At 43.1% G+C, this 25,133-nt stretch overlaps 1 protein-coding gene across 2 annotated transcripts; it reads right to left on the bottom strand.

The window, feature by feature from the left end:
* Window positions 1-1,566: 1,566 nt before the first annotated feature.
* LOC308328673 (glycogen phosphorylase, brain form) lies at window positions 1,567-25,133 on the bottom strand. Of its 2 annotated transcripts, XR_013965322.1 has the most exons (21): window positions 24,695-25,133; window positions 21,979-22,080; window positions 21,377-21,455; window positions 20,969-21,072; window positions 19,732-19,863; window positions 19,408-19,519; window positions 17,812-17,894; window positions 16,285-16,428; window positions 15,716-15,808; window positions 15,015-15,161; window positions 14,235-14,398; window positions 13,902-14,016; window positions 13,453-13,554; window positions 12,864-13,011; window positions 9,762-9,820; window positions 9,001-9,142; window positions 8,431-8,644; window positions 7,233-7,367; window positions 6,961-7,027; window positions 3,560-6,241; window positions 1,567-3,487 (listed from the first exon to the last, which is right to left on the bottom strand). XR_013965322.1 is itself a non-coding variant. In XM_080782698.1 (20 exons), exons 1-20 carry the CDS (start codon window positions 24,938-24,940, stop codon window positions 6,074-6,076), a joined length of 2,556 nt encoding a protein of 851 aa, XP_080638824.1. In that variant the 5' UTR covers window positions 24,941-25,133; the 3' UTR covers window positions 3,557-6,073. The 2 variants fall into 2 exon arrangements, 1 of the variants encoding a protein (XP_080638824.1); XM_080782698.1 differs by lacking the exon at window positions 1,567-3,487 and having other exon boundaries at window positions 3,557-6,241.

Genomic DNA, 25,133 nt, shown 5'->3' with positions numbered 1-25,133 from the left:
CCCAAATCAGACGAACCAGATCCAACCAGGAATCCATTGTCACATTTAATGGAACAAAAATCCAGAACCGGGTTTTATCTACAGCACTGTCAGAGCCGTCAGTCTGTCTGCCTTCCTGTAATGTTATTTTTGTACAAATATTTTTCACATTGTCAGGTGAATGTCAGTCATGAATTAATTTATTAGGTGTTCCATCATGCTCATTTAAGCGTGACTAGATGGCTACTTCAACCAATCAGATTGCTTCCTTGAAACGACCTGCTATTAGTGATGATCTTAAAGAAAAGGCTGCACGGCCTGGTATTCCTAAAGTAACCTAAGTACATTATGCTTAAACGGTTAAACTTAACCTTATTCCTAACCTTAACCTCATTAACTAACTAAAAATACATCGCATGGATGCACCTGGGTCTTCCAACATCATACCCCTCACTCAGGCGACCCAGCCGGGGTTGATCAAATCCCGACTTACATCCCAGTAGCTACCCTTGATCAGTCCCATCAGGGAATGAGCAAGGCCACACAATCCGTTGCTCCGGAACTACTCTGCCGGTACTGGGAGAACCAAAATCTGGCGCATGGAAGGACTACTAAGCTCTGTGGGTTGACTCCTGACCGGGCCCCTCCTACGTCTCACCAGGTCCACTCCTGCTCTCACCAGGCCCAGGACCTGTGCGTTGCACCAGACTCCCAGTACCAGGCACTGCATTCAGGAGTTAAACTATGCCCAAACCTAACCCTATTCCTAAACTTAACCCCAGTAAAACTATGCCTAACCCTAAACTTATTTCTAACCTTATTCTCAGTAAAACTAAATAAAAACTAAAAGAACCGTCGGACTGAGCGGTCGGCGTGAGGTCGGCGGAAACATTGAGGGGTCAGATGGTTTAGGGGCGACCGTACCTGATACCATGTGAAGTACCATGAAGGGCAATTCCACACCAAGCACTCCAACCGAGCAACTATACCATTACTTACAAAAAAGTAAAATGTCAAGACAAATCTTTTGTTACAAGATCCGGAGCACAATTTACTTGGTATTCATTTGATTCCTTGGCCCAGAAGACATAGGATTGTCATGTTTAATTAGCCTAAGTTTCTAGGTTGTCTAGAAGCCAAGATAACACCAATTATGTATTTCATTTATGTTGGCCATTTTGAAAGTCCAACATGGCAGCCATGCAATTGTCTGTGCAAATGGCAACATAGATTTTTGGATTCCCCATGCTCTGAAGACCCCAAAAATGTATAGTTTTACTAATCTCCAAATATTTTGAACAAAAATACATAGTGAACCTGACTATAATGGGAACGTGCGTGCAAAATATCACACGCTGTGGTCATGATTTGAGTAACCTCACGTCACCAGGCTTTCCACCTCGGATGATTTGATTTGTTTTGTTCAAAACGAAGCACAAATCTGAAAGACGATTTTGTTTAATGGCTATAGAGTAGCAACTTCGCTGACTTGCGTGATGTTTGGACAACATCTGTAAATGTACCTCCTTGTGGCGCTATAAGAGGCCCAACTATGGGCCTCAAAAATGTCACATGTGAATTGAAGGCAACAGTGGACATTTATTTTATTAAGGACGTTAATGGTCCAAAAACAAACAAGGCACTTTAATAGAGCCAACACAACACTGTTGTAAAACAAGTGAAATGTAACCCTAAATGGTTCAACATGAAGGACAACCAGCTGCCTGGAAAAAGAATATCAGTAAAATCCTCAAGTGTTAATTTAACTCAACAGTCAAACTTTATAGGCATTTTACACAATATGTGAATATTTGATATTATACATTCAATACCGCCTTTGACCATCAGGATCACGGTACACTGTACTGCAGTTGCAAGCTCGGGTTCAGACTACAGTAGAGATAATTTGCAGTGGTGGAAAGTAACCAAGTACATTTACATAAGTACTGTACTTTCTGTACAATTTTCTGGTATTTGTACTTTACTTGAGCATTTCCATTTTCCAACTGCCATTTCGGACGGAGTCAGGAGGACATCTTGGGGTGCAACAAGTTCTGAGAGAAAGTTCTGAGACCTCCCATCATATTCAGAAGTTCTGAATGATGTCAATTTGTATTTAGAACACCTCCGTTTAAAGAAAATAAAAAAATAACATTTATATTGCATAGGACGGATTTGTAAATTTTTACATGCCATAGTGAAATTAAGACTGAGGATGTATCTGTGTCAATGCACAACCAAATGGCTCAGTAGTAAACAACAGCAAACATTTAAGGCTTTCATGATAAATAGTAGTGCTGGATCCCATATTACATTCATACTGTATATACTGGGACACTAGTTTGACACGTTGCTATTCCAAACTAGTTTTCGAGGAGTGTAGGGCAGGGCAATATATAAATATTCTATCGATATCAATCATCTGTGTTTTTTGATTAATATCAAGTAATATTGTGATATGGCAAAAAATACTTTATCTAATAATCCTTTATTTCTCAACCAAGACCTTCTCGTCGTCAACTATCCCTTGCATGAGCATTAGTGTTTATATGAAGATAAGGTTGAAAATGGTAGATTGAAATCAGTTTAACTAATTTAAAGGACAACTTTTTTTCCCCAACAAAGTGTCATGTTTTAGATTATTAGAGAAAGTAAAAGATGAATGTTATTTATTTTTCATTTGCTTCTGTCTTTCGTTTTTGACGGGGACGGGGGATAAATATGATTTTTAGCAAGTGACTAAATATGATTTTAGTTTTTTAAATGTGTACAAAATTTTACAGTGATTTAGAAAACTTACATCTGGCCACAAAAGATCACAGCATCTATTGTATGTGAAGGGGGAGGTACAAGGGGGATGCCATACTGAGGGCGTGTTCGGAAAGCTCACTGAGCACTGTGCAATGCAAACTAATAGGCGAGTGCGCTCCGGTGAGGTATTTCCGAACACGCCCTGTGTGTCATAGGGTGCGTTCGGAAATGCGCCCTGAACGCACTGGTGTGCTCTCTTGTCGTTCGTTTATTCAGTGCACTCGGTGTGTTGTCGTTCGAAAATCCAGTGCGCTGCGCACCGGGTGTGCCGAGTGCCCGCACTGAGCGACCCTACCCTGAAGCTGGGGTTGTCCGGTGTGATTCGTGTGAATGCGTCACAGCTGTGGTCGTTCGTAAATAAGGCACACTGAACGCACTCTGTGACGTCACCGCCCACCACACTCAACAAACGGACCACATTCGTGGTGCGCATTTCCGAACGCACCCGTAGGCTCAATACATCGGTTTGTCACCTCCCCCTTCAAATTGGGGGAGGGAAGCCGGGTGGGGAGGGTGGTATTGGTACATGTAGCCACTCCTACAGGCTGGGGCCACACCTGGCGAGTGTTGAGTCAGTAGGATACAACAGTAGTGACAACACAAATGTGTGTGGGGAGGAATACATTGGGGAGAAGAAGGGGGTAAAATTATTGGCTACTCTTACAAAAATAATAAAAATAAATAAACATAAGATTTTCTTTTTTAACTACTTCAACTCTATACATACGTATAAATCAGACACATAAAAAAAAACAAAAAAAACACGAACACTTTTTTGAAACATTTTAGCAACACAAATTTTGAATTGTATTCTGTATGGAGATCTCTGGCACAAACAGATGGGTGTCGATGGCCAAATACATAATAATTGCCAAGGTCGGAAGGCCTTTTTGTGTTGTATGGGACGCATTTTGTTCTTCATGCACGTTATTTGTATATTATATGTTCATAGCCTATTTTTGCACATGGCTTCGCTATTGCAAAACAACAAAAACAAAACACAATTCCTGTTCCAAAACACTGTTTGGGAGGAGCAGTGGTTCAGTTTGGTATGCCATGCATTAGGCCACGAACCCCCATAACTCTTTTTTTTTATATATTTGTTAATGGAGGGACTAGTCTCGTGTTGTTGCCTCTGCGATTTCCATAAGCTTCATCATACAGTCTGGGCCAACGAAAAAGGTCTCACGAGTATCCGGATACAGCGGAAGTGGAGCCTCCTCGCCACTTACGTTTCGTCTTTACAGTCGCGCATATCTATCCTAATATAAATAGAAAACATCTAAGGCTATAGCTAGCTTGTTGCTTAGAAGAAAAGGAAATAAAAATATATATTTTAACGGAAATGGCAGCTTCCGTTACTCAGCTCATGGGGGCTATAGTCCCAGACTCTATATAGCATTCGGAATAGTTGTCTGGCTACGTGAGACTATGGAGGGACAGAAAGTAGGCTGACAGGAAATGGGGAGAGAGATGGGGGGGGGAAGACATGCAGTAAAGGCCGTCGGGATCGGGAGTCAAACCCGCGGCACACTGCCAGACTGGATTACCAGCCAAGGTGCCTGGACCACTGAGCCATGGCCCAGGCCACCCCCATAACTCTTTGAGTGTACAAAATGTGTACACTATGAGTTACAGACCCATATTAATGGTCCATTTGGTTCCTAACTATCAATCGTTATACTGGGTTCCCCTTAGTTGGAACACAGCATAGAGTAGGGCTTGTGTTCACACAATTCATCACACATTTATGTGAGATGGTTACTGCGAAACATACTTGTGAAATACTAAAAAAATAACTTTGCAACTAAGGTACAGTATGACTTTAAAATATGTTCAAAAATAGCAAAAATAAACTGATCCACATGCACACAACATGGTGTAGTGGGCATATAGATCGGCTATACCTATTATTTATTTAAAACAAATGTATTATCACAATATTACCATCACAATATCGATAGAGGCATATCTTGTCTGTATCGCCCAGTGTTGATTTTGACAGCAAATTTTGATTTAGTTTAAGTCAGTCATTTGAATAAAATTCCAATATTTCATATTTTAGTAATCTGAAATGCAAATGCAATCTGAAACTAAACATCACATTTTAGTAGACTAAATCTATAGTTGATATAGTCGATTAATATGTATTTTGGCAGGCCTTGATGGTGTCTTAATGCCTGATTTTGTTGCATGCTGAATCTGCAAGCTTGCTTGTAGATCTGCGATTTTCAGCATGCAACCAAACAATGATTTCTCTTTTAGTTCTTCTGGATCTCTTCTCCACTAGTTTTTCTTCAACATTTTGGTCTAGTTTTTATTTAGTCTTAGTATTCGTAGCTTAGTTTCTTTGTAATTTTGCTCAGTGAAAAAAGGTAGTCGACAAACATTTTTATCAGTTTTAGTTGACGAAATCAACTCTAGTATTGCCCAGCCCTAGAGGAGTGTCTTTTGTGTTGCCATTTTTAGCTGTGCCTTTTACATGCAGGAGTAACGTTCCACTAGCAGTGACTTAATGCTTGTCATCTGTAAAGTAATAATTGACCATTATCATACCTCGGAGTTCATAGTTCATAAACTAGGGATGGGACGATGATAGGTTTTATCGTGATATTTCTTTTTCACAATATCCGTATACCAGAGATGTAAATCTATCGTCGAATTGTCCTCCGTCATACACTAGGATGAATGTGCTTTTGTTGAGCTGGAAATTCAGTACAACAAAAACAGACGCATTTGGTAAGCTCTTATGTCACTCTGCACAAATCCAGTCTGGCATTTTCAGTTTTAAGCATAATTTGATTATCGATAATATCGTTATTCATGATTATTGTTGTTAGCCACAATAATTGTGATTTTTGTATCATCCCATCCCTAATATAAACATGCGTGTATAACTGAACAGCTATATCAGGCAGTCACAGCAACAGGGTCACATAATATATAGAGAATTCTAGAATACGACAGATTTTAATGAACGGATGAATATTAAACATCCAACCTCGACACATCCCATACATTCACCAGAATCATCCGTCCTCTGTGTGATCCCAGTAATTTGCGTACTTGAGGAAGTTTAGAGAAACGATGACCGTTGAAGCTAAATTTATGCTCCGTCTGCTATTCTGCACCGTCACGCGACAAAGTATAAACCTGAGCTTTACGTTGCAGTAGTACTATAAACATCATGATATTACCCCCAGCTGCATCATCTTCAGATGACTTGCATACAAAACGATGAGCGAAGACGACGTTGAGTCGCCTCACCGCGTAAACGAACACCTCACGCCTCACGGGACTCGAAGAGCGGCTCGTTAGGGGGCGGGATCTTGATGTCGGAAGGCTCTACCCCCCAGATCTCGGTGGCGTACTGGGAGATGGTCCGGTCACTGGAGAACTTGCCCGAGCCCGCGATGTTCCTGATCACCATGCGGGTCCATTCCTTGGGGTTCTGGTGAGGACAGACGCTCAGTAAGCCAGTGGTTCCCAACATTTTCATTTCGACAAACAAAAGAGAGATTAGACGTTTGCCCGGTACCCAAACCAGTGAAAATAGCAGATCTACAAGTGCACAACGCGTCACTTTGCACCGCATTGCAAGCTTGGAGATCGTCTATTTTCAGTACTTATTAATTATTTTGTTTTTATTAATTTAATTATTTGCTTTAAAATGTAAATAATTGTTTTTTAATTAAAAAGAAAAAAAAACTTTTGAAATAATATAAACAAATATGAAAAGTGGAATGACTAAGTAATCAAATGGCAGGTGAGGGGAAATGGCTCAGGTAGAGCCTGAAAATTGGTGTGGGGACTTAGGCTCATTAGGTCCACTGGTAGAGCCTGACCGGAGCCTTTTCTGGCCGTTCTGGACAACCGTGCATCCGACCGAGTCAAGGCTGTGCACTGCACTCCCTGTGGTGGTGTGGAACGCATGTGTCGAAGTTAAAGTCGGTGGGGCGAACAGGTCTCAAATTACGTGGATTACAGAAGTACGTATTACACACACATACAGAGACTAGGATGAAAATGGGTGACGTGTTCTTTAAAGATATTCTGATGCCAATAACTTTGCACTTTTACTCAAGTAAAAGATTGTTATTAAGTAAATAATCAGAGTACTTCTTCCACTATGGGAACAAGCTGACATTGAGATGAAACTAGAAGCGTTACCTTGTAGAGCTCACTGACGGCCTCCTGGCTGTGGATGTAAGCCTCATAGTCAGCAAACACTTTGAACCTGGAGACACACAACAACCTCATAGTTAACACTTTGAACCTGGAGACACACAACACACACACACTGTGGATGTGGGCCTCATAGTCAACACACACACCACACACCCACACCCACGATAAATGAAGACCATTTAATTTCCCACCCAGGGTTTCACATCCTAAAGTCCCAGAATGCCTTGCTGCGGCCCCGCCCCTGCTGTTCTTACCTGTCGTTGTTCATGAGCATGTGCACCACATCTTTAAACAGGTCCGGCTGTGAAGGACTGAAGCATCCGCTCTCCATCTGATCCATCACCTGCCTCAACTCTGGTAGACGGTCATAGTACTCTCTGGCATTGTACCTGGAGAGAGAGAGAGAGAGAGAGAGAGAGAGGGAGAGGGAGAGAGAGAGATAGAGAGAGATAGAGATAGAGATAGAGATAGAGATAGAGATAGAGACACAGACACACAGACACACAGACACACACACAGACACACACACACACACACACACACACACACACACACGTAACGTTGTCGCCTCACAGCTAGAAGGTTACGGGTTCGAATCCCACCAGGGACACTGTGGGCGCCTGGGGCGTGTTCTCTCCTCCGCGTCATCAGCGCCCATATACACTAGGTGGGGTTGGCGAAAGGGCCTTTCTGTGTGGAGGTTGCATGTTCTCCTCGTGTCCCCTAGAGTAAGTACCCTCACAAAAAAAAACATGTAGTAATCCGCATCCCTATACTGCCTCCCCCATAGATATTCCACTGTTACTTTCTTAGCTTACGCATGTTTCATGATAAATGCTTTTATGTGATGTATTCCCATGCTTTTGTTCTTGCTTAATGTAAGTCGCTCTGGATTAAGAGCGTCTGCTAAATGCCTAAATTGTAAATTGTCCCCCTGGTCAGCTGGGGCACCTGATGGAGGGGAAAGGACCTGGTTGGAAAAATGTGTTCTTTCCACGTGCTACGTCCTACCAGGGAAACTTCCCCCTGTCAGGTGATGCGAAGCGGCTTGGACTCATCATGCTTTGAAGGAAGCATGAGTTCAGTTCGGGGCTCTCCCCATGTTGGCAAAGGGTGAGCAGCGCCCAGGATTTCAACTTAGGCAATTGGCACCGGGTGAAAAAATCGTGAAAAATAAAATAAAATAAAACAAGAAATGACTGAAGAGAGATTGACATTCCAATCATTCTTCTTTTGTGGACCTTAATTCTAGGCTAGGGGAGAAAGTGTGTGGGGGGGGAACGCCTCCCCATTGGCTTGAAGGATAGCCAAATAGCCAATGGTCAAAAAGTGTAGAAGTGAAAAGAAGAGTTGAGTTGAATAAGAAGTGTTGAAGTATGAACAGCCTGACACATGATCAGCTCTGCAAGCTGATGAAAAGCAGATGATGGATGAACAAGTCCTCTCACTCACCCGTGCTGCTGCTGGTCCATGCGCTCCACGTCCTCCACCCTCATGCCGAAGATGAACAGGTTGTCCTCCCCAGCCTCCTGGGCCATCTCCACCGTGGCTCCGTCCATGGTGCCGATGGTCAGCGCTCCGTTCAGCATGAACTTCATGTTGCCTGTCCCCGAGGCCTCTGTCCCCGCCACGGAGATCTGCTCCGACAGGTCTGCTGCCGGGATCACTGAGGACCGCACACACGCACACGCGTTTTCATTTTGACAGCAAGCTCTGATTTAGTTGGCAAAAACACACCATTTAGTTTTAGTCCAGTTTTTGGCACCTTTATTGTTTAGACGTAATTAGTTAATCACAAATCCCTTAGCCTCGGAAACCCAGATGATTTTATTTCCAGGGAGAAAATCAAATCCTTAAAACTAACTTATAAATGTCAAATCCAAACCTGAATCTTTTTCCTTTTTCCAAACCTGAATCGCTAAAGGACCAAGAAAATTGTACTATACTATAATGGTATAACTTATAGTATAACTTCTACTATAATGCGGTCCTCACAAGTATGCTAACACACACGCACAGTACCTTTCTCAGCCAGAGACACCCTGTAGTTCTCTAGGTAGACGACCTTCAGCCTGTCACCCACGGTGGGGTCATTGTTGACCACCTGACCCACTGAGGTGATCAACTTGATGATCATCTTGGCCATGTGGTAGCCTGGCGCCGCCTAGTGGAGCACACGTCTCATAAGTCATTCATCAGTGCTTCTCATACCCACCAGTGTGGCCATGACGATATTGTAATTGATGGGTCTCCAAATAATACAATTTTATTGAAAATATAGCTTCTTTTTTTTTTTTAAAGGGACCAAGTACGTCCAGAAAGGACGTTGGTCACTTATTGTTTGTCTTTTTTTCCCTTCTCCTCCTTCTTCCGCCAAAAATAGCAGTTCTGGCTGAACCGTGCAGTCGGTTTTCGCGAAACGTGGCAATATGGTAGAGGGCCAATGCCAAAAGTTGACTATGCAAAGCCCACGGCCATTGGCCAAAGGGTGGCGCTATAGTACTCAATTGAAAATGCAATCTTTGACCACGCATAGCCCATGGACCGTTTTACAGAATAAATAAAATAAAACGTCGATACACGTATGTGTCTCCTCATGCCGAACAACTTTCGTGCTCTAACTTTTGACCTCTGACCTTTAGATCACCCGCCATTTTGAATGATATGAAAAACAGTTCAAATCTATCTCCTCCCAGTATCTAACACACACACACACACACACACACACACACACACACACACACACACACACACACACACACACGCACGCACGCAACATGTACCTTTCCTCCGATCATCACTGTCCTGGGAACAAAGTGCTTGCTGGGATCTTTCTTGATGCCTAAACAACAACAAGAAAACATTTTTTCACTTTGTGCAAATCACCTGTAGTTCTGTGCTGCACAGACAGGGGGCAGTAACTGCATGTCATAATGACTCACTATGTAAACTCTCACATTCTAGCCCATCTATGAGAAATCAGCTGATGTCTGTGTTTAGGTGTTCTCTTCTTTTCAGAGGCAACTTGACCAAGTTCAGCCAACGGAACCTCTAGCAGCATTATCTACAAGCTTGTAGATCGGCTATATAGCATGCAACACAGTGTAAAATCAGGCATTACGACACCATCAAGGCCCACCAAAATGCCTTTTCGTTGACAAAATCAACTGTAGAAAACTAGACTAACTAAAATATGACTAAAACTAAATCAAAATTAGCTGTCGAAATCAACACTACATGACACTGACTGACAGACTCAGCAAGAGCTCAGTCCCACACTATGATTTGTTGAATGGCCCTTTCTTTCTTTTTTAAATATTTGTTTTATCCCACGATTTTGTAACCCATTTTTCACCCCTGTGTCAATTATCTAATGTGATCCTGGGCTCTACACACCCTCCGCCAACCTGGGGAGAACAACGGACTTGAACTCATGCTTCCTTCATGCATTAGTGTCCAAGTTGCTCCTTTACACCTGACGGGGGGGAGTTTCCCTGGTTGGACGTAGCACGTGGAAGGAACTAGGGCTGACCCAAAAAAATCGATTAATCGACGTTCAATCGATACGCACGGGAATCGATTTTTAAATTTTGAATCGAATAGTCATTTAAAAAAAAGCGTCCGCTTTTGGTCCGCGAGACGGCCCCATTTGGTCCGCGAGCCATGCTTGCGCCTCGCAGCACCTCGCAACGCCTCCTCTTTCCCCGTGTTAACAAGGAAGGCAAGCGCATGCACCACAGCTCAGTGGACATTAAATATAGGCTACCTTGTTTGATAAGTCATATAAAAACATTACTTACACGAAAATGAAAATATAAACTTCACAGATTATAGATCACTTGGAATTATAACAATCTGTTGAGTATTGCCTGAATAATGCCACTATAAAATCTCAACTTTTATCGATGAGCCATTACGCTGCTTGGATTCACATGGTGAGTGCGCTCAGTGCACCGAAGAATTGATATTTTTTGCTCCTACAGACCCAGACCAAAACACCTTTTCTCTTTGGCATTTAATTGCACCTGATCGTATTATTGTAATAATGTAGCATATACTATTTGCCTGTGTTTTGTCTTTTAATTATGCTTTTTTTTTTTGCGCCGATGGTGATGCGATGCTCCACTTGTTTCAGCCTGCAGGCCTACAGCACTTTGGTCAGCTTTTATTGTTTTAAATGTGCTATATAAATAAAGTTTGATTTAGGCCTATATTGGAGCAGGTGCTGGCAAATAACGAATTACTGTAATGCAGTGAAGTTGCGCAAATGTCAACTCAATTAGCAAGTGGAGCTGCATGCATTCTGCACTGCAGTCTGCAGATCTCTTCTTAGAGTTTACTTTAATATTATGGTTTACTTTCAACCATAAACCATAATATGATTGACAAACCTTGGATTATAATTCTTCATCGACCAACAGCGCATGCAGCATGACTATGAGGTAAATTTAACTATGTGGGATTTCTCCATCGGCATCGCATGTCGATAAAAAAATGGGATTTCACTAGTGGCATTATTCAGGCAATACTCAGATTGTTATAATTCCAAGTGATCTATAATCTGTGAAGTTTATATATTTTTTCCCATACGCACACTCACAGTCACATTAACTTTATGATCAATCAAATCAACCGTGGTTGATTTTATTTCTGACAAGTGTCAGGCTTGAAAAGTTCATTCATGTTACCGTTCGTTTACAATTGACAGAGGAGTTTGGATTATATATATTTTTATTTGATGGAGAGGTAATGCCTGTTTCAGGCAGTTGACTTGTTACGGTCGGATGTTTTATTAAGCCAAATTATTTGTGCGTCACTGCTTTCATGAAGGCTGCAAGCCTGCTACAGTTGTTGCTTATTGTTTAAAATAAATGAGACCAATACAAGCATGCCTTTCTCTCCGCTATATCGTTGTTTAAGCCAAAGAGTCACTGCTCGCGCGCGCGCGCGCGCACCCCCCCCCCCCGTTGACGTTTCGAAGCGTCGACGTTCGAAACGCGGGAATCGATTTTGAATCGATCATCAAATACGGAATCGAAGGTCAGCCCTAGAAGGAACACGTTATTCCAACCAGTTCCTTTCCCCTCCATCAGGCGCCCCGGCTGGCCAGGGGGAGGCAGTTTAGAGACCAGGATTACTGCATGTTTTTTGTGCGGGTACCCGCCTCGGGTATGGGCACTGATGAGGAGGAAACACGCTGCCAGCACCCACAGCGTCCCGAGCGGGAATCGAACCCAGGACCTTCTAGCTGTGAGGCGACAGCACTACCAACTGTGCCCCTGAATGGCCCTTTCTTTCAGCAAACCTTAATTTAGTTTGGCCTGGAGATCGCCGGTAGTTCAACTTTTTCGGTTAGATCTTAGTTTTGGTTTTGTCAGTCAGGGAGGGAGGGGGAGCAGCTTCAACGTCCCTATAGGGCAGTGGTTCCCAAACCTTTCAGCCTGTGACCCAAATGAGAAATTAGACATTCTCTCTGGACCCAAACTAGTAACAATTGCAAGCTCAAAAATCACTTCGCCCCCCGTTCAGCCCAGTGAGCTTGTAGACGGCAATTTTCACCTCTTCTTCTGGTAAAGTAATTGCATTGAGTTGTTTATTGAGTTGTTTATTCCTCCCTTTGTTGTGGGAAGTAAATAAAAAGTGATTTAAACGTTTCCAGTTTGTGGTGTCCTATCATTAAGTTGAGAATAAAAAAAGTGATTTAAACACACTGGTTATTTTGATTATTTGTTTGGAGACCGTAACAGACGTGTACTTACGGTTGTACAGGGTGATGGAGACCATAACAGACGTGTACTTACGGTTGTACAGGGTGATCGAGAGCGTAACAGACGTGTACTTACGGTTGTACAGGGTGATGGAGACCGTAACAGACGTGTACTTACGGTTGTACAGGGTGATGATGTGCAGGCAGTTGAGCAGCTGTCTCTTGTACTCGTGGATCCTCTTCACCTGAACGTCAAAGATGGACTCTGGGTTGATCTTCACCTGGTACTCTTTCTCCAGGTGGGCAGCAAACTTCTGCTTGTTCTCCTGGTTATCACGAAGGAACACGGGATTAAAATAAATTTGTGAAACAGCATGGGGAAAGGAGCAATTTTCAATGAGATGCCCAATCTGACAGGCGGAGCACTCCTGCAAAACTCCTGCGTTCGTGCTCGTCTTGTGCACACACTAGACTAGAGGATGAACTATTTGTATCTGTCCAGTCACTGGAGGAGTGCAGTCAGTGTGATCCCAATGGTACAAGCAGGTACCATTGGGATCATGGATACAAAACAAGCCCACTGTGGCTTTTAGTGTTATCCTTTCAGCATAACCTACATTAACAATTCTGCTAATACAGTATTCAATCAATCACAACTGCTGTTGCACACACTGACAGGCATACAGACAAATAGGCAGGCAGGCATGTAGAGTAGGCATGCATAGTGTACGTATGTGTACAGACAGACAGACAGACAAGGTGTGCACCTGTTTAACTTTGGCCACGTCTCTGATGAAAGCCTCGTCATCGATGAAGTCCAGAAGCCTCTTCAGCTGGTACATGTCCGTCAGGAAGTCCTCTCCGATCCTCTGCAGCACAAACACACCCATACTGTACCACTTTAGTAGCATTACTACTAGTACTGCTACAGGCGTCATTTCAGAAAGAAATAGGGGGTGGCAAAAAGTTACCATGATACAGCCCCATTTCTAAAATAGTGGATCTACACAAGCTCTCAGCGTGTCACTTGACCACACGTTGAGAGCTTGTAGATCCACTATTGTCACCATTTGGGTGGCAATTGCCAGCCCCTGATGCCCCGAATGACGCCCCTGGGTAGAGGAGATCAAATCAAACTTAATTTTCGGTAGTAGGAAGAGTACTGGTAGTAGTCCTAGTATTGGTACTAGTGCTAGTATTACTAAGTCTTACCAACCTCAACTATAACATCAGCCAGTCCAGGGTTACACAGCAGTAACCATCGTCGAGGCGTGATACCGTTGGTTTTATTCTGAAACTTCTCTGGCTCTACCTCAAAGAAGTCCTTAAAACTGCAAAACAAACACAAACGTGTAAATATCACATGCAGTACAATACATACTGCATATCGTTGCTGGCCTGCAAACGAAAATTAGGTATACTGGCTGGTTCTATGTTATGCCTGGCCTACTAAGCAGGCACGTTACAAGCGCCATACAGCTCTCTTACAATGTAAAAAAACGAAGGCGCCCACCAAACACACACAACCACACACACTCTGTGTTCTCACATGGTGCTCTTGACGATGTCAGAGTGGATCTGGGCCACTCCGTTGACGGTGTGCGAGCCGACCACACACAGGTGAGCCATGTTGACGCGTTTAGGATCGCCCTCCTCTATCAGGGACATCCTCCTCACACGCTCCACGTCTCCTGGGAACATGGAACTGATCCTCTGAGAGCGCGCGCACACACACACACACACACACACACACACACACACACACACACACACACACACACACACACACACACACACACACACACACACACACACACACACACACACACACACACACACACACACACACACACACACACACACACACACACACACACACACACACACACACACACACACTACATATTTAAGTGTGACACAGACACCTGCTTTAGACAATATACAGTAGATCAGTGGTTCCCAAACCTTTCAGGACGAGATCCAAAAGAGAGATTACGTTTGCCCGGGACTCAAACTAGCACGGAGCTTGTAGATCGGCTATTTTCACTACATTATTTTTACTTTATGGAATTTCCTTGTTTCCATTTGTGTTTTACAATGAATACAATTATATATGTTAAAAAAAGAAAATAATATATAACAATGTTTTGACATTTTTAGATGTTTACTCGAGTCGTGACCCATAAAAATTGGTCCGTGACCCACAAACGGGTACCGACCCACAGTTTGGGAAACAGTGATATAGATCACAATAAATGTTTAAGACATGTGTGTGTGTGTGTGTGTGTGTGTGTGTGTGTGTGTGTGTGTGTGTGTGTGTGTGTCTTACATCCAGGTGTCTCTGGTTGATTTCATAAATTATGTGGAGGTGTCGGGGGAGCAGTTTCTCAAACAAACAGACGGGCCATCTCTCCAAGGCCTCTGGCAGGACTGTATGGTTGGTGTATGCACACGTTTTCACTGTGATGTCCCATGCCTGCACACGCACACACACACACACACACACACACACACACACACACACACACACACACACACACACACACACACACACACACACACACACACACACACACACACACACACACACACACACACACACACACACACACACACACACACAGGGTTGCAGGATAACAAACACAATGTTCCCACTGTGCAAGTACAATGTTAATTGTATGTACTTAATAAACCTAATAAAAAATATGGGTCGGAAGCATTCATAAAAAAAACACAGTGAAGCAGCATTCTGCTTCCACGGCCTGGAACAAACTCCCATTACACTGTGTGTCCGGCAGCTTCTGTATATAGCTTTAAACCAAAGCTCAAGACCTATTTCAGATTATCTCGCTTGTGTTGTTATTCATGTCCTCACTGTTCTGCCTGATTCACTGCCTTTTTTGCTATTATTTTAATGTTTTAGGTTTTCTGTATTGCTCTGTGAAGCACTTGAGCTACATTTCATGCAATGAAAGGTGGTATACAAATAAAGTTGTTTATTATTATTACGTATGCGTATATTCCATTCACCTTGTCCCAGTCCAGCTTCTCCATGTCCAGTAGTATTCTCATCAGCTCAGGGATGGCCAGCGCTGGATGTGTGTCGTTCAGCTGGATAGCCACCTAGCACAGCGCAGGAAGTACACGCATTAGAACCACCACAGAAGAAGAAGAGGAAACCCTGGGCCAGCTGTATCAGCAAAGATGGTGGATATAAATGGCATACAAAATGGTCCTGTAAGTGAGCGCCGTCTGACGGCAAATGGCAAAATTGTCCTATGTATAATGCTGCTAGATCTGTGTTACTGGGACAGAGAAATAACGAAAATGAAAAAAGCTAGTTTAGTGTCAAAATGTAGGGAGGATTGCGTGGCTTGCGGCAAAGGTTAGGGAAAAGTCGTGATTGAAGTCATGTCACACATTAGGCCTGACGGCGTGCCGTGGGTTCGACTCACGATCCTGACGGCCTTTGTCGCGTGTCTTCCCCCATCTCTCTCCCCATTTCCTGTCAGTCTACTATCATCCCAACAATAAAAAAAAGACCCAAAAAATATCTTAAAAAGGGGGATGTATTCATTAGTTCCCCCCCTCGGTGTGACCTTGTCAGGGAAGGTGTCGAAGGACGTCCTGACGGGGTCTCTGCAGCCGAACTTGGAGGATTTGAACCTGCGGATGATGTCCTGCAGGGTGGCGGCCACCACAAAGTACTCCTGCTTCAAGCGCAACTCCTTGCCCTCGAAGAACTGGACACACACACGCACACACACACACACACACACACACACACACACACACACACACACACACAGAAAGACTGTCTAAAAACATGAACCCTCAGGAAGAACTTACAGTGATCCTGGCCTCTATAGAGCGTCGCAGTCCCTCACCCTTTCAGAACAACGAGTGGCCCAGGAAATGAATCCCAATGCATTTTTCCCATAGGCATTTCTTTATTAATTTATTTAAAGACCTTTTAAGCGTCGTACGAAGCCAACTCTGTGACAAATCATGACAACACACACAATTTTTCGGGCCAAGCCGCCAAACAAAGAATTAGAAAATAGAAAAGAAATGGCAGGTTACAACACTTTTTTTGTTGTTTTTCTTTTTTAATAAGAAATAAGGGAAAAATGCATTGGGATTCATTTCCTGGGCCACTCATTGTTCTGAAAGGGGGAGGGACTGCGACGCTCTATACTGCCTCCCTCTAGTAAGTAAAGTTTATTTATAGAGCACCTTTCACAGACAATCACATTCACAAAGTGCTTTAACAACAATAAAAGTGAAACAAGTCACTAATAAAGTAGGAAAAAAATAAAGTTAAAATAAAGCAATCAACATTTAACAAAACCGGCTATAGGCCTGTCTAAAAAGGTGAGTCAGCTGGGTTGCCTGATTGAGGGGAAAGGAACTGGTTGGAATAACGTGTTCCTTCAATGCGCTACGTCCCACCGGGGAAACTCCCCCCTGTCAGGTGATAAGAAGTGGCCAGGTTGGCAGAGAGAGAGTAGCACCCAGGAGCTTACAAAATCATGGGATAAAGATTTTGTAAATACAAAAACAAAACAAAAACCCACACTGTGCCTATCCTATGTCATGATATGGCAAATATTCATGAAATAAATTGGCAAGCAAAGAGATTTGGTGTAAAGGGGAAAAAAGAAGGGCACGAGTACTAGCCTGGCATGGTGTGGTATAGCCTGTTACCATAACATTAAACAATGTTAAACTCACCAACATTGCAGCTATACGGAAAGCTTGAATTATCCTCAAAGTTTTGTTCCATAAAAATCCACCGTAGACATGTTGTGAGCCACTTTATCTGAGTAGTTGCTTATTTTTGTTTTGGAGTTTGGAAGCGCTCCTTTTCAATAATTCAACGTCTTACTGCCTAATATGCATTATGCTTTATGTGACATTTAGAAACAGGTGGCAGGACGGTTGAGTGATTTTCAACAAGCACATCCAAACTTGCTACATGCTGGTTAATGTTTTGCCACTGGGGGCGTGTCCCGGTGGAAAAGTAATGCATGTGCATACTCTCAATTTGGTCTTCACCACATGGGCCTGCAAAGAATGAATATCTGTATGTATCACACACACAAAAACACATAGATTTGACTCACATTGTCGTTGGGGTAGAGGACTCTAGAGATGTTCTCTGCCAAGTTGCGATCTAAAACAGCTTCAATGTAATCTCCAACGTTAACTACACACATACACACACACACACACACACACACACACACACACACACACACACACAGTAACATTCTAATGTTAACTAGACACCAAATAGCGACACGCCTGTGCAAAATCATAAATAGCAGAGTAAGCATGAGATCTAGTCAACAAACAAGGTGTATATATAGTCACAAAAGTGCAGAGAGAACAATGTAGTCCCTCAAAAAAGCCTGGATACCAGGTAAACAATGAACCTAGCATCTGTTTTAAATCAACATGCTCTAAATCTAAATAGATAACATTCTTAACATTTGTGGTGGAGAAACATATGAGTAACAATATGTCTGCGTGGCAAAGTGGCATAAAGAAGATACAAGGAGAGTAAAGGGCTAGGGGTTGAGGTGGAGTCTGAACTTGATCGCATGAGTGTGAATTGGGAGTGAATCTGCATTTCGTCGAAGAAACCTCATATGTCCAAAACGGTTACTTTTCAGGATTCAAATTCAAAAATAGCAAAAGTAGACGCTTTTGTGTGACTCTATAGTATGATGAAGTAGGGAGTTAATTTATGAAAAAAACAAATAAAACAGAATATGGAGATAGGAGGTTTCGTCCCGCCAACTCGCCAAGGACGATGTATGACTGTCTGCAATGGGGAGTTTGAGAGCCAGGTCAGAGAAAAGTCTAGGATGTGTGGAGCGTTTTCCGCGGTGGGAGTTTGAGAGCCAGGTCAGAGAAAAGTCTAGGATGTGTGGAGCGTTTTCCGGGGTGGGAGTTTGAGAGCCAGGTCAGAGAAAAGTCTCGGACGTGTGGAGCGTTTTCCGCGGTGGGAGTTTGAGAGCCAGGTCAGAGAAAAGTCTCGGACGTGTGGAGCGTTTTCCGCGGTGGGAGTTTGAGAGCCAGGTCAAAGAAAAGTCTAGGATGTGTGGAGCGTTTTCCGGGGTGGGAGTTTGAGAGCCAGGTCAGAGAGCGTTTTCCGGGGTGTTATAGGCAAGGCTCGGACAGCATTCCTACGTTAGCTGATCTGAGTGAGCGCGGGAAGGGTTTTAGGGTTGTATCGTGTCTTGAATTAAGTGCTATGCCTTCAGTTGTCTTATACACCAACCACATGTTGTACTGGGTCAGGGTGCGGTCAAGAGAACGGAAAAGGGGGCAGTGGTATAAAAAGAAAACTGACAAAAGTATCAATACTGCCATGCAGAAATACGTAAAGTAAAAGTCCTGTAATCAAAATTTACTTGAGTAAAATTACAAGATTACTGGCATAAAAAGTAAAAGTACTCATTATACAGAATGTCCCGTTTCAAGTTTTCAATTTCATACATTTTGAAAATGGCTCCCGACAGGTAGTGGAGTAGAAGAAAAATAATTGGAAATATTCCAGTAAAGTAAAACTTCTTGTGTACATATACACAGTTACTTTACACCACTGACGTTTTGTATTGAGTGCGGGCACTGGGTTCCCCCCCCATCCTCTCAAAAGGTTGAGAACCACTGAAATAGACAACACATAGATGAAACAAATTGAACGAACGTACAGTTCTGGAGGTTGAAGTCGTTGGGAGCTTTAGCAGACCACAGTCTCATGGTGTTCACAGTGTTGTTCTTGTATCCGGGGACCGGAGTGTCGTACGGCATCGCTAAGACCACCTGGCACACAAATGGATGGACACACACACACACACACACACACACACACACACACACACACACACACACACACACACACACACACACACACACACACACACACACACACACACACACACACACATTTATAAAACAAATACTAAGATGTAAATTAGTTGGTCGAATTCAAAATAACGTAATGGGTGGTGTGTGAGTGTGTTTGTGTCACACACCTGTGTGTCCATCCATTTGACTCCATGCTCTGTGTGTTGCACGTGGCCATAGAAGTGCACGGGCAGCATGTATTCAGGCCGCGCCTTCTCCCAGGGGTTGCCATAGCGCAGCCAATCATCGGCCTCCTCCACCTGGGAGAGGAACAGTAGGTCAGAGTTTTAACCATTTTTAGCGGTGCTAGCCGCTTCTACATCTGACTTTGTGTTTGTATGCATGTATGCATGCCATACCATCGATGGTGGCGTGCGTGTCTACCTTTGAGAGAAACCGACGCGCCGAAGAAGAAGAAAAGAGAGGAAAAAGAAAGAACTGGAATGCAGCACAAGCAGAAAAATCAGAACACATCATGCACCAACGTGCCTGCAGCAGACGTGACTTCCCTAGATCTTCATTCGCGAAGCAAAGCCATGATGATGATGATGTGTAAATAGGGTATAAGCAGCTGCAACCAATTGCAACAATGTTTCCATTTTACACTTACCTCTGCATACAGCTAGGGGTACACGTACCACCCATTTGAGGAAAAACTTATAGAGGAACTCAACCGTTTTCAATCGGCACGCGGGAGAAATCACCCTTCAACTATATCTGCCAGACATAGTAGCCCAACACCTTGCATCCAGCAGCCCGACCCTGTAGTCACTGTACTGTGAGTGGCCGTTGGGGCAAAACGCAGTTCCCGCTACATTATTTACTATTCTGTGCCGATCGGGTTGCAACTCGGAGTCGGCTCAAGCAAACTTCGCAACGTGCTCACTTTAGCTCGCTTGGTGGTGGCTCTTGTTGCTCAAGTTCACTTGAGCAAGACGGCGCCCCACTTTACTTTATCGGAAGGAAAAAAAGCCACTGAGAGTGCCGAGATGGGGCATTCGGTCTGTATTAGAATATGACAACGCAAAACTTCTGTAAAAAGAAAGAAACCTGGGCCAGAAGCCCCACCCCTTAGAGTCAAGGCTTCCCATCCCATATTTCTGGCAGAAGCCCTTGACAGGTGATTTCTCCATTCTTCTTTCTATTGTTCATGTCCTAAACTTAAGTTTTTGTGAGTGTGAGCGTGCACGTGCACGTCTGCAGTCCCTGAGGAAGACCATCTAGGCCAGGGGTTCCCAAAGTTAGGGTAACAGGGCACTGACAGTGGGGTCGCGTGAATCCTTCATTTTGGGTACGGGCTGAAAGGTTTGGGAACCCATGTTGTAGTCTGGGGGCCGTGCAGGCTTTTATTCATGAGTACTGTACCTGCCATCCATTGGTGATTCTCTGGTTGAAGATCCCAAACTCGTATCGGATCCCGTAGCCGTAGGCTGCCAGGCCCAGCGTGGCCATGGAGTCCAGGAAACAAGCTGCGTAGGGGTGGGGGGGACAGACAGACAGAAAGTTTGAATCAGTCATCTGACATGGGCTGTCCCTCTGATGTACTCGTTCCAGATCCTATCCATCCTTGTTATTCCCATAGAGAACCTCAACATTTTAGTCTCTGCTACCTCCAGCTCTGCTTCCTGTCTTTTCCTCAGTGCGACCGTCTCTAAAATGATTTTCATATTGTCTTTCTTTCTTATTCGTTTTTTTGCGTCATCATCTTGCTTAACCACAATGCCACTGAGCTGTCGTAAGTGAATGCAATGTCTGTATTGTGTGAACATGTACCTGCGAGTCGACCGAGTCCTCCGTTTCCCAATCCAGCATCCTCCTCGATCTCCTCCAGCTCCTCAATGTCTAAACCCAACTACACGCACATGCACGCACACACACACACACAAGCATACAGCAGGTACGTCACAGATAAAGAAGTTGTTGATGATGCAAACATCAATATTCAATTGTATGTATCGTTTTCATTAAAGTTTCTTAATGGCATAATTCAACAATATTGCTTCAGGTTTTCTGTGTTTATTAAATGGAGTAAGACTTGTGAATAACAGCTTAAGGACACAGAGCAAATTATTCGACACTGTTGAAACAATACAAGTCACAATCCATCAATATTTGCATAATCGTCTCTGTCAGGTGGAAACCTCATGTCTAATAGGGCTGTTACGATTACACATTTAAGTTGATGATTGTCACACAAATAATTGCAGTTAACAATTGAATTGTATATTTTTTTGCATTGAACATTGGAACATTACAATTTGTATTTTTGTTTGCTTTTTTAGGCTTCATTATTACAATTTGCACATTACACACACACACACACACACACACACACACACACACACACACACACACACACACACACACACACACACCTGATAAATGGCCTCATCGCAGGCGTTCTGCAAACCCAGATTTATCATGGTGTTCTGGAGAGTTCTGCCCATGTAGAACTCCAGGGACAGGTAGTGAACTCTCTGGAGAAAAAAAATTAACACTCATCTTTTACTTTCTCTAATAACAACCTAAAACATGAACCTTGGTTGAAAAAAAACAAAAGTTGTCCTTTAAGGCTATGGAGCAGCGCTAGGGTTAACTATAACATTTCCATTAATTGTGCTATAACATGAATAGAATTCATCCATGCACCACTGCACTTTCTGAATGCTTACTTTCTGAATGCTTACTCTTGGTCAAAGAGATTCTATAACAAGAGACGACACTCCCATAGTAACAACCAGCACCCAGTCCATCCGACATTTTGGGGTGATGACACAACTTCTGATTGCTTTAAAAAATATTAAAAAGTCATGCTGTACAAACACAAACGTCTTTTATTCTACTATCATATATTTAATGCTTCTACAGAATTGTTCTGTGTTGAACAGATAAAAATATCCATACTACTATAACTATTTACTCATTTATTTATTATGAATGGATCAAAGTAGAAATGAGCTACTTATTCTTTCGGAATTTCAGGTTGCATGTATGCACATGCACTCGTGCGACCATGCATGTTCATGTGCATGTTTGAGGTGTTACATCATGTTACAATAACACAATAATTCTGCATATCTGTATGTGCACATGCCGCCATATTGGAGTGATGCACCATCTAGTGGTGATTCCAAAAATATACTGTAAGTTGAATGATGTTTGAGTTTCTCTCTTGTTATAGAATATCTTTGTCTCTTGGCCTCCAGCAGCAGTAGGGTAGGTTGCTGGGTTAAAGGGACTAGTCCTTACCCGTTCTGAATATATGAACAGCAAATGATGTTCAGTGTGGGTAATGTGATGTAATAGATCACATTACTGATAGGGGAGGGGGGATTGTCTTGGGAAGGCGAGCAGCTGTCTTGCTCTATACTAGGGAAGGGACAGACAGACTGACTGACAGACAGACAGACAGCGGTTCTTGAATTTAATAATGATATTCGACTTGAATGAACAAATTCCCATTCCCATGTGAAGTGATTGTGAATTTGGCCAATCACAATTTGTGATTTTTTTTTACAAAAACACTCAAAACTAGTCATAGGTGGTGGTAGCAAAACGATGTTTGTGTTTACAATCTATTTTTTGAGGGACGCTAGCCCCTCCTATATACAGCTTTTGTCCCCACACGTCTCAATATTTGCCATTGACAATGAATGGAGAAATTAGGTCAATTGTCCGCTAAATGTTGTCCCCACATGTCTCATATTTGCCATTGACAATGCATGGAGAAATTAGGTCCGCCAAATATGACGTAAATTTAACAAACCAATCACACAAATCCAGTTGTTCATGAGATGATGTATAATGATAAGAGTGCCCCTCACTTCACACGGGTGTGATAGAAGGGTTCCAAAAGAGGCTAATCAGTCACCAGTTGTCAATTAATGTATTATGATGGTTAAAATTGAGTTGAAATCAAATGGAGTTTAAATCAGCATCAACATAAAGCTTGTCAACATACGGAAGCACAGTGCTGTAAAATAGCATCATCATATATAGACGGTTGTGTTGAGACTCTGGACAGTCTGGACTTGATAAAACACAGTGATGACTTAGCCCATGTTTTCGGCTCGTGTTGGTCCACTGACAGTGAAAACTTAACACTGGCTTCAACTGATCGCACTACTTTGTGCTTCAGTATGTTGACACGGTGAGGATGGATCGGCCACACACTTCGGAAGCCCAATACCAGCATCACAAGACAAGCCCTTAGATGGTACCCGGCACAAGAAAGAGAGGGAGGACGAAGAACACCTGGCACAGGGACCTTGAGACTGACATCAAGCATTGTGGACTGACATGGAAACAGCTGGAAAAGAAGGCCCAGGATAGAGGACTCTGGTGAACTGTAGTCAACGGCCTATGCTCCATGAAAAGGAGAGATAGGCATAAGTAAGTATGTTGACATGCTTTATAGAGATGCTGATTTTCCTTTCCAGCTCAATTTGGCACCTGACCAGTGACCACAGTGCCAAAACTACTAGTAATTGGTGTACTGACCATAGTATTGCTGTGATTAACTGCCAACTGCCCTGGACCCCAGTGCACCCCACAGAGAATCTAGGTTGTATTGTCAAGACTCAGGAAGGTGTGACTGAGAGTCAGTGAGACACTAGATTCAACAATACAAATGAGCCTAAAGCTGTTATCAAAGAAAACGTGGGCTTCCATAACACCATGTGCCATAGGTGACAGGCTGGTCACCTCCATGACACGCCCCCTTGATAAAATAATTTGTTCAAAAGAAGCCCAGGCCAAGTATTCAGATGGTCGACATTTCCCGATTAAAAATATTGGATTGGATTGATATAGGATTTTTATATGTTCATGAGCTGTATGCCATTAATCATTACAATTAAATGGTTTTGCATACTTCACGTTATGCGCAATGAATTGAAAATATATGAAAGTTTCACTTTTTTAAGAAAATGAACTTGTCTTTTACACAATATTCTATTATTTTAGAAGGAGCTGTATATGAATCAACTTAAAAAACTGTCTGGAGTGTTGACAAAAGCCCGAGTAGACGATAAAATGACTTTAATATGCTTTTCTTTAAGCCAGGTTATTGCCTTGATGTCCTCGACTTACCTTGGGGTCCTTCTCGTAGTAGTACTGCTGCGTGCGGATCCATCGCCCCACCAGGTGGTCCCTGACGGTGTGCGCCAGGGCGAAGTAGTAGTCCCTTGGGGTGGCGACGTTCCTGTCCTTCACCAGGGTGAAGTGGAGGTGTCTGTTGAAGCTCTTCTTGATCTCGCCCACGTCGGCCAGCCCGACGATGCCCCGCACGCTGATCTGCTTCCTCTTGTCCTGGTCGCTCAGAGGCGGCGTCGCCATGATCTTTGATAGATCCCCCCCCCACCACAGCAACAACAAACCTTATGATGATGATAATAATAATAACAGAGCTGTTTTGTTGTTGTTGTTGTTAGGAGCTTCGGGTGTTGTTTGTTTGTTGTTGAATGTATGTGTGCGTGCAGTGCACTACAGTATTGTGTTTGTGTTGTTGGAGGTGGAAATGTTGTGGACA

Source organism: Protomyctophum bolini, assembly GCF_963924005.1.
Source record: "Protomyctophum bolini genome assembly, chromosome: 14".
NCBI lineage: Eukaryota > Metazoa > Chordata > Actinopteri > Myctophiformes > Myctophidae > Protomyctophum > Protomyctophum bolini.
Note: the sequence above shows the minus strand (reverse complement) of the source record. Positions and strands in the feature narration are given on the sequence as shown.